This window comes from Homarus americanus, unplaced genomic scaffold, assembly GCF_018991925.1.
Source record: "Homarus americanus isolate GMGI-L3 unplaced genomic scaffold, GMGI_Hamer_2.0 scaffold6317, whole genome shotgun sequence".
Classification (NCBI taxonomy): Eukaryota; Metazoa; Arthropoda; class Malacostraca; order Decapoda; family Nephropidae; genus Homarus; species Homarus americanus.
Window position 1 is genome coordinate 20359698 of NW_024730668.1, and position 11020 is coordinate 20370717.

General features: G+C 39.0%; 1 protein-coding gene across 1 annotated transcript; it reads right to left on the reverse strand.

The window, feature by feature from the left end:
* Positions 1-785: 785 nt before the first annotated feature.
* Positions 786-10518, reverse strand: LOC121867289. Its single transcript, XM_042367183.1, has 7 exons — positions 9828-10518; positions 7588-7767; positions 6965-7073; positions 6301-6402; positions 5632-5695; positions 3231-3293; positions 786-3032 (listed from the first exon to the last, which is right to left on the reverse strand). Exons 1-7 carry the CDS (start codon positions 10069-10071, stop codon positions 2469-2471), a joined length of 1326 nt encoding a protein of 441 aa, XP_042223117.1. The 5' UTR covers positions 10072-10518; the 3' UTR covers positions 786-2468.
* Positions 10519-11020: the final 502 nt, after the last annotated feature.

The window sequence follows — 11020 nt, forward strand, 5'->3', positions numbered from 1 at the left end:
ACACTGTACAAACAGAGGCTTAACTAACACACGGTGTGATTTGTAAACATTATACCATATTAAACTATTTTGTGGATGGATATATAATAAATACTTAAATGGTGCCAATGGCATCCATTACTATGGTGTCAGAGGGACCCATTGCAATGATACCAAAAGCACTCATTGCAATGTTAGGTTAGGTTAATCTAATTAATATTGTGTATGGCCTAACACTGTGCAGTAAGGAACCACGAGTAGTACAGCGTGAAAAGTATCCTAGTGTGTCATCTTAACAACTCAAGTCAATGTTTCTCATCAATTTATGTGTGAATTTCTACAAGTATAACACTCCCAAGAATATGTTCAGTGTTTATTAACTTGCACAGTGTCCCCAGTGCATGGTAATCGTTGGTCAGTGCTACATGTACCCATTGTGTTTTTAGTGATGGAAGCTGTGGCTACACTAACCAAGGTAATCATACAGTTTTCTCAATCTATCTCTCTTGTGATGAACAGGAACAAGTTAGTTGTTAATCAAAATTGTAGAACATCCAGTGTCTTACTATTGACAACCCCTTTTTTTTTATGAGTGCTTTATTTACTGATTGGTTCACCTGGAAGGCTCAGGTAGGCTAATGTTTTAATGACTACACGTGATTTATAGACTTATATACCATGTGTACTTTGAGAGGATAAACAAATATCGTTAACCAAGTAAAAGACACAGTTAAATAAGTCTCTTGGCGGTAAAAGGTTGTTGTTCCAAATGTTGAGGTAAAACAGGTAACAAAAAATATCATTAATAGACAAATACATATATATTAATCCCTAAAGTGTATACAAGACAATCCTTCACTTAATGTAAAAAAAAAATATTTATGTATATACTATTTTAGGGAGTTAGAATTACCAGGCAGAACATAGTAAATACAACTTAATATGTTCACTTTCTGGCTCCAAGAATTCATACTGCGTTTTAGGTCAATTCAGATATACTATACACGCGTACATAAAAAATATATATTTATTATTTTTAGTTTTGCTTTTCAATTGTAAACATAATTTGCAATCATTTAAGAGCCTGCAGCATTTTTTTTTTAAGTGTTGTGGTAATGTTGGTTTTAGACTGTAGCATAGATGAATTATCCTGTACAGTTTACATGGTGGCTATTAATATGCCGGGGTGGGGAGGCGGAGACCCCTAGTTAGGAAGTTAAATGAGGTTAAGTTGATTAGGTCAGGCGCTGTTGAGTTCTGTGGATTGTCGCTGCCATTTTCTTGTTTAGTATCATACAATAATATCACCAGAAATTTTGGTGCAATTCTATAGACTCCTTCGGACACTAATCCGTCTCCTCCACCATCACCCTAAGCACAGCACACGGAAGAATTTATAGAATTGCACTAAAATTATGGATATGTTATTTGCATGATACTAAACAAGAACATGGAAACGACAATCACAGAACCTGACCTAACCTCCTAATCAAGGAATATTAAGCAGACATTTTATATCTATTTACAGTTGTGTTACAGATATTCAGTTGTTGCGGGTTCGCGGCTGAAGAGGTAAGCTGTCAATGTGGTCATCCTGGCTACAAAGACTACCATACTATTCAACCGGTGACGCCTTTTTCTCTCTCACGGGATTATCCTACCGGGACACAGGTCAATGACCCACGTCAGGGCCTGGGGATTCACTTTCACTTTCAACATCACGAAATTGTATTAACCCTAATATTCCTTCAGGTTGTGTTCATGTCATCTGGAACAGCGCATTCACAACTTATAAGGCCATCAAAAGTCACATCAACTTAGCACAGCAGAGACACCAGGTTATCACAGCGTGGGAGGGAGAAGGGCATAGAAGCTACGACTCTCTTTAGGACCAAGTTCAGTCTTGTCTCATAGCTCCATCACCATAATGCAATAATCATAATAAACTCCATCTCGTATCATGATATTATAGTTACCTGACTCACATCTGACAGGTGAGACACGAAACTAAATTATCATGAGAGAATTTTCTATCTATTTCTAACACCTGATTGTATCCTAGTGTGTTGCGTTTTCATGATCGACGTAAAGACAGATACCACTATATGTCCTACTGAATACAATAGACCTTTAATTATAACCTGGAGAAGAGCGGGTGGAGTTGAGATAGTGGATGAAGACAGTGACGAGGAAATTATAGACAGGCAGTGAAAGACGATGGGACAAACGGAGAGAAGGAATATGGAGAGACAAATACAGAAAGTATCCCTTGGTGGAGTGTGAGTGGAGGAAGTGGAATATTTTTGAAGTATTATGTATTAATATGTAAGTCATGCCAGTGTGTCAAGATGATGGTAAGGCGCAACAAGACCCATCCTCAAGGCATAACAAAAAACGGGTGCCGAGATGTATGAGAAGTTAAAGAAATTTCCAATAAAACTTTTCTTCTTCAAAATACTAAAGAATAAGAAAAATAACATCACTAAGCCTTAAAGACGAGTGGACTCTAACTGGTTCTTTACGTTGACGGAGTATGGAGGCAGTGAGTGCTGAGGAAGGGTTCCGCCTCCAGTTGAAGTGGTACCTATGACGGGTACAGTAGAAGGTCGAGTCATAGGGCCTTTTGGTAGGCATAACTGACAGCGTTCGTGAGTACAGCTTACTGACGAGCCAACAGAGGACCCCGCTTCACTACTACCAGCCTCTGAGGGCGCCTGGAAGTTCACCATCTCCGAAGAAACGTTCAGGTTGATTGTGAAAATTCTTTCGCCACCGGGATGAACTGCACCTCTCTCCATAGATGATTCCGATACACAAGCATCGGCATTAAGAGAAGTAAGGCGAGCTTCGTCAACGCCCACAGTGCTGACATCGCTCACGTTGGTCACGGTGGTCGATATAGAAGAGATGGTCGAGTTTGCTTCCCCGTTGGAGCTGCTTATGGACAAGGTCCGTTGGTGTCTCAGGTGGCTCGGTAACGCCATAGCGCCAACAATACCATCACCAGAGCCTCCCTCTAGGTTCTGGGACACCGTAGAGGACAATGGGAAGTCCTGGAGAACGTCAACATAAATTTAAGTCATCAAATGAAGTAGTGTAAATTACAGCAAACTATTACCAGTTATTATTATTATTAGTAGTAGTAGTAGTAGTAGTAGTATTATCATTATTGTTGTTGTTTGGTGACTCAGCTACTCTGAATAATCCTCCTGATGACTTACTTAACCTGGTGAATTATCAAATTTACTTACATAGTTTGCATAGTGATTCTGGATGGTGAACGCTGGAGTCTTCTCAGTTGAATTACGGCGGTGCTGTTGGTGAAATGGTGACTTTAGTATTATTGGTGATTTATGGTGATGATGGTGACTTGTGATAATAATGGTGACTTGTGGTGGTAATGACAACTTGTGATGATGGTGACTTGTGATGATAATGGTGACTCCACAGAAGGTAATATATATATATATATATATATATATATATATATATATATATATATATATATATATATATATATATATATATATATATATATATATATATATATTTCTTTATTTCTTTTTTTTTAAACATATAATTATGAACCTACTAGTAGTACGTATTGTGACGGCTCTGTCCCCCCCTCACTCTACCACCATAACCATCACTTATTCCAACTGGACACCAGGAGAAGAAACTGCTTCACGAAACAACTCGACCCCAGTGAGCACAGATTCAGAACCAGTTTCCCATCTGACTAGACAGAGGTATCGACGCAAGTGTGTCTGCCTGGTAGGCCGAGTTTCTGTTCTGCGGCTGACGGTATTCCTCTTCTCCTGGGGTGTGGTCTACTGCTGGTGGTGTTGTGATGGTTTGTTGGTAGTGGACTACACCGTTAATCCCTGGTTCCTTGTGGTTGGTCATCGCAGCCTTGACTTGCTACCTGAGCTGCCATTTCTATCAGGTTTTTGTGTTGTTGTTTATAGTAGGTGTATTTAATGCACAAAGTATGAATAATTGGGTAATATTATGGTGTGTTTTAGTAGATGCATAGTTGTTACTTAATCAATAATTAATATAAATGTTATTAAATTACTTCGTTTACATGATAATCTTCTTGTCTCTTTCATAACTTAAATTTGTGCTCCTTACTTGCTGCATCCATGTATTTCAACCCCTAGATAAATCACTGTATTTTTACTTGTCAACTTTCCCTTTCCTCAATGTTGTGGGTAGCAAGGAGGTATGTATGTATGTATGTATGTATGTATGTATGTATGTATGTATTCCAACAATCGTCTTTGTTATATAATGCCCATTAGCTGTAGTAAACTTAAGAAAGTACTTTTTTCCTCTCTTCTAATGCCCTTCTGTCGTAGTAAATTTAGGAAAGTACTTTTTCTGCTCCTCTATTCAAAAGTTCCTCTGCTAATGTGTACATAGATTTTCTTTAAGGTTTTTTGTTCCACTGATCCCCCCCCCCCTCCTTAATGTCTCCTTGAAATCTTCGCATTAAAGACAGCTTATCTGGTCCTTGTACACCTCCATCTTTTCCCAAGAGTTCTCAGTTTCAAGACGCCCATGACACCACCAAATTTCCAGGATATCTGTAAAATTTTTAATTAAAAAATCCATGAAGCTTTCCAATTTTATAGGAAGTCAAAGAAGTATTTGGAACCCTCAGAGTACTGAGAAATCAACAAGATCTTTCATTCCTTAGAAAGTTTATAACGCATCTTTTTTTTTTATGAGTCTGGCAGCTCCAGATTTCCAGAGGATTGCTGAAACAGTAATAAGCTGTTTTTTATTTTCCTGTACTGTCTCTCAATACACAGCATAAACAAGTACAGTTACCTCAAAGAGCAAACTTATTAGTAAATCCGCAGTAGTCTTGTAACAATGGCGCTGATCGGTGGAAAAATTCCTTGTCATAATTTCGCATGGCAATAAAAATAAGTAGATACATAACTGTAATATGAACTCAATAAGTAAAGAGAAGGAGGAGAAGAAGCCGTACTACCTCACCTCCGCTACACTGTGACCGACGGCCACCACTTCACCAGGCCTTGTTGACCAAACTACCGAGTAAGATTTTGTTTATATCTCATATTTTGTATAATGTTCAATGATGTTTTTTCAGGTATTTAAGTTTGCTAGCGTCACATTTTTCTCGTGGCCACAGAATGCATTATAGGGATAAAAAAACGAAAGAAACAGAACAGAAGAAGAATGAGAGAGAACTAGAACAACTTGAAGAACTGAATAACTCTAATATCCCGTGTGTGGTCACCTTGAGATGAGTAAGTGTGTAGTATGGCCGCCCTGGTCACTACAGTTGACAGTGTAGCTCCACCAAACGTCTCTATTTCAGGGGTCCCCCCACGAAGATAATGACATTTCTCGAAGGTAAAGTCGTAAGAGAAACACTAACATAAAAATTAAAATTGAAATACCAAAACAATGCACGAATCAACCTCCACATATTATAATTTCATGAGGGTTTCGTCACTTTGAACCATTGTTTTATTTATGAAGGACTTGTGTAGCGGCTTCAGAGTCCATGTGTGAAGAAGCTTCCTGGTTAGTGAAAGTCGAGGCTAGACTAATAAGTGACATACACTCACACCAACTACTGTCCATCGTAACTCACTCTCTCTCCGTGTTACTCACCCCAAAGCCACTCGCTCCTGGACACAGGCCACAGCACCAACGCTCCTGCTGCCTCCATGGTGGACTATTGAAGACACAAATACATTATTCCTCTCGTGTTTTCAGATAACTTATAAGTTCTCTGTAAACACGAGACATAGAGATGTACAGTTGCCGACAAAATTCTCTATTCCCTGGTCACTTGGCAGTAGGTGAGGAGGATTAGAATTTTAGCATTTTTTCCAGAATTTCTTCATATTTAGTTTTGTCTTTTCATTTTGTTGTTTCAATATAAAACAGCGTTATTATATATAAACCAATTATAAATATAGCCTAGAAGTAAATGCCAGATATTGTCTTATGTTTAGAGAATTTTCTCAGCAACTGTACATTTTATAGAACTATTGGAAATGAATACTTACAACTATTGTAGCTACATTACTGGAACTATCATTATTATTATTACTACCACAACTCCTTTTTTTATTCTTAATTTACAAATGATTTTAGTATGATTTTATTTATCCGTGTTATAAGACCAACCACAAAACTAAAATGCCTTAGAGGTCAGAGGAAGAGAGAAAGGAGAAAATTATTGAGATATTAGTGGAAAACAACAGAGAGAGAGAGAGAGAAAGAGAGAGAGAGAGAGAGAAATTACCAGACAGACAGACAGACAGACTTACTTACGTGATGCAGCAGCTGTGTATGATCATAATAAGAGTAATGATGATAATGAGAGAGATGATGCCAATAGCTGTCTTGTACGGCCAGTTGGAGTCTGTTGTGATGCTGGAGGGGGGAAGAGAGGTTATGGTGCTAAGATTATGGTAGTTATGGTGAGTAATGGTATCAAGGTTATGGTGGTTTAATGGTAGTTGCCAGTGTTATGACTTAATGGTAGTTATGGTGGGTGTTGGTGTCAAGGTGAGGATACTTTATGGAAATCATGGTGGTCAAGGTGGGTGATGGTACCAAAATTAAGACAGTTTAATGATGGTTAATAGTTATGGTGCTCATGGTAGATAATTATGAGTAATGGTATCAATCTTTTCATGAATAATAGTATTACTAATATCAACTTATGGTTCCAATAATACTCCAACTTATTGCATTGTGTGATATTACCATAATACAGGCTTATGGTACGGAATTTTTGGGGGCGGGGGATCTACAATGGAACTGATTGTTTTTACATTTTCCTTATGATTTTAAACATAATATTTCAAGATATGCGAAAACAATTATTAAAATTTGATTAAAAGGAGAATTTGTGAAGAAAAATAAATACAAACTTCGAATGCAGGATGGTGTTATAAATGGCAAACTAGCAGTAAGAAAATTTCGAACTTACCAAATGTTGTTATCGTTCTCGCCTCTTGGACAGTGACAGAAGTTATCGTCCCAGCACTCGCCAGGCCAGTCACATGTAATGGTTGAGTCACAGTACGAGCCGAGTACACCTGCCGAGTCACGACCAATATCATTAGTTAAGTTCTGACGTGCTGTAACCTTATTGCAGGTGGTGTAACTGATTAATAACAGGTGCTATAATTGACTAACCACGGGTGCTATAATAGACTAACCACAGGTGCTATAATTGACTTACCGCGGGTGCTATAATTGACTTACCGCGGGTGCTATAATTGACTCACCACAGGTGCTATAATTGAATAACCACAGGTGCTATAATTAACTAACCACAAATGCTATAATTGACTAATCACAAATGCTATAATTAACTAACCACAGGTGCTATAATTAACTAGCCACAGGTGCTATAATCAACTAACCACAAATGCTATAGTTAACTAACCACAAATGCTATAATTAAGTAACCACATGTGCTATAATTGACTTACCGCAGGTGCTATAATTAACTAACCACAGGTGCTATAATTAACTAACCACAGGTGCTATAATTAACTAACCACAGGTGCTATAATTAACTAACCACAGGTGCTATAATTGACTTACCGCAGGTGCCGCAGTTGAAGACATCTCTGGCGGTGAAGGTGGTAGTTATCTCGTAATGGTAGACCCAACAGGATGGAGGGGAACACTGACATAATCCCTTAACACATATTAACATCGGGTCTGAGTACTTCTCCCAGCACACCTGATCACTTTCACAATTCAGGGTTGGCACCTTAACACCTGAGGGGAAGGAAAGGAAGAGATATAATGGTGAATATGTGGGTTTCTCTCTCTCTCTCTCTCTCTCTCTCTCTCTCTCTTCAGTAAATCTAAATATTTTCTTCAAATTATGTAAGTATATGTACACACCCAAATATATACAGTACATACATACACGAGCAAACACACATACGTATACATACACACACACACACACACACCCACACACATACACCTGTCTAATAATAACCCACTTCTTACATCATTTTCTACTGTGATACTAAGGGGGCTTGGCTTATTCTCCTGCTTTTTCCCTAACCTACTCACTTCGTTAGGCCCAGCTGACAAATTCAGGGCCTCGGTACAATTATTCCAAAATTTCATCTTGTCATGTGTTTTCCTTTTATCAGTTTCGTCTGGCTGACTCTCAGGTCTCAGGTATTCTATACAAGAATATATTGTTCCTGCGCTCGAGACAATCCTGGCATTCCTTCTCTCCCATATAGGTATTTTCCGTTACTTTTGACCACTTTTGCAGAGCCCCCAGCTGCTGTATGACCTGTTCTGATCATGCATCCCTCTCAACCACCTTCTGTGTCCCTGTCATAACTTTTCTTGACTGATTCCTCTATTCTATTAAGTGCTTCTTCAGCCTTATTAAAAATCTTTGTTTCAAAGGATCAAATTTTCCTCTGTTTTTTATTTTAAATTTATCTTTCCTTTTAAGATCTGCAATAGCCTCTTCATTTTTTTTCATTCAGGCTAATGGTAGTTACAAGCTCGAGACTTCGTCGAGTTTGACAGATCAACCTATAGCCTTTACCGTCCTCAACCGAACAATTTTTGCATAATTGCTCCTCACAGTAGTTGCATGACAGCAAACCCCGCGGTGCCGCTGAGGTCGCAAACTCTGAACCACTACACCATTGCATAACACGTCTCCTGTGTTTTAGCGCTGCGCGTAATTTTACCTGTGAGAGATAGCCTGTCAGCTGTCACCAGCGGGAACCAGTGACTAGCTCGAGGGGGTGCGTGCTGGGGGCAATGTGTCGGGGACGTTTATGTCAACTGTGAAGATTTAAGGTTAATAACTGGTTTCTCTGAGTCAAGATTCTACCATCTATAGGAACTTCCTTGCCTTAAGCACAATTCACAATGCGATATTATTTTACTCTAAATATTGTCTTGGTGACAAAGAACTTCAAAATATTCGAATTAGCAGCGTCTCTGTGATGTCAAAATGATGTCAGTGACTTTAGTTAGTGCTTTTCCCCATTTCCTCGATCGTGATGAAAGCTGAACTCCACATATTGTTCTTATTTCTATATTTATTTATTTATGTATTTATTCATCAATTTATCTATTTTTCAGTTCAACTATTACCCGCCAGGGGGCACTGTGTCCCTGGGATATGTGTAAGTGATAATACCAATTTTTGTGATGTTCAATGTTTTACAATATGCGCGAAGAAATCTCTTTACTACTGGGATTACATAACTAATAGTCACAACTCCTTCCTAGATGTAATTTCTCTGTGTACAGTATTACGATCTTACAGGTGTTTCTGCCTTAGTGACTATATAATATTTAAATACTTAAAACTTATCTTCGGTGTCCGCGTGTGTGACCTGGATGGCACCTTACACGGTGCCTCGCTCATCCAGTGTTGCTCCGAAGAAATTTTATTATTTTTTCAGTATTTTGTTTTCAGTTTTCCTCGACAGCTGCTGGTATTATTATATGCTGACGTATGTTTCCTTACCACACTTCTGATCTTCCTATGAATGGTGGATCACGCATTCAATCACAGTTTTTATGCCGATTTCGCATCAGATTTTTTCCATGTACCCAAACATACCTACACACAGTTGCCTATGCTTACCGTACAATTTTATTTCTTTCACCAGCAATGAAAAGTTAGAACATACCATTAACTATGTGTCTAAAAAAAACAAGTTAAGAATTTCAATAATTTCAGGAAACTGTATAAAGAAGCAAACATTGCCAACAAGAGTAACACTGGAAAATTTTTGTTCAGTTATAACAGACGAGTTATAAACAAAAATAGAAATTAACAATACCTTCAATCTTCAGGTTATCTGATTCTTCATCGTTCGTGTTCCTCTTGTATTCTGTATACATTAGTGGTGTTTTCCGTGGCCAGAGGTACACGGAGACGACGCTGGTGTAGGTGGTGGCTGGGGTTACCAGCTCCTGCACTACAGGCTGGGTCGTCCTCGCCTTCCTGGAGGGGTTCCCGCACGCCCCGGCCACCAGGGTACAGCCTGCCACCATCATCACCCGCCATTGATGGGCTGTAAGCATTTCTGATTTACGTCACTTATCCCTTTCTCAGAGGCTTTTTGTTTGGTACAGGCATTCTAGGAGTTGGATTTGTTATCCCTGTACCATTGGTCACCAGAGACGGACCATAGTCTCGTGAATAGTGCACAATATCCACCACAACTGTAGTCAGTTTCAACAAATATCACTTCGGTGGCAAGCCCTATACTGCATTGATAACAGTTATGAAGCAACTTCCTTCACCTCACATTATAAAGTATTTTTATTTCTGGGTTTTCAAAATTTTTCGCTATACTCTTGATAGTTTAACGGATTCTTTTTCCAGATATAATTAACACTTGCACTCTGTAATCCTAGACACCGGTGGAGGATATACTGTTTGTTCTAGCAGAAGCTGCCAGCGGGAGTTGAAAGCGTGGCAGACCCTTATACAGGTGAGGCGACTATTGGAGGAGTCGCTAGTGGATTGATGGGGGGTGCGGGGTAAGGGGTGGGAAGGGGGGGCGTGTGTGACGGGGACGATAAGCGGGAAGGGGAGGAGTCAGGGAAAGGGGGAGAGCCGCGGTATGTAACTCGTGGATGATAATGATGAAAGCTTAATAATATGCCTGTGGTCTGTGTGCGTCATTAGTACCGGGATATTTTTTTTTTATCACTTGATGTCGATAGAGAGAGAGAGAGAGTATTGGTCTCTCTTTCCCGGTATATATTTCAGAACTAGACTCGAGATCAATTAATTAAAGCGGGAAAGATTGGTATAAGATGATTAATGGTGAGGGAAGGTTGAGGACAATTCACCATGTATACAGAGTAAAAACCTCCACGTAGCTGGTGGTCATGGTGAACCACTGTTTATCAATGATCTGGATAACATCGCCTGATAGCATGTTGTCAATAACACCAATAGTTGAAACAGGTTAAATATCTCCTGGAAACCTGTATTAATGGGTTATGTTTTAGGTCATTTCAC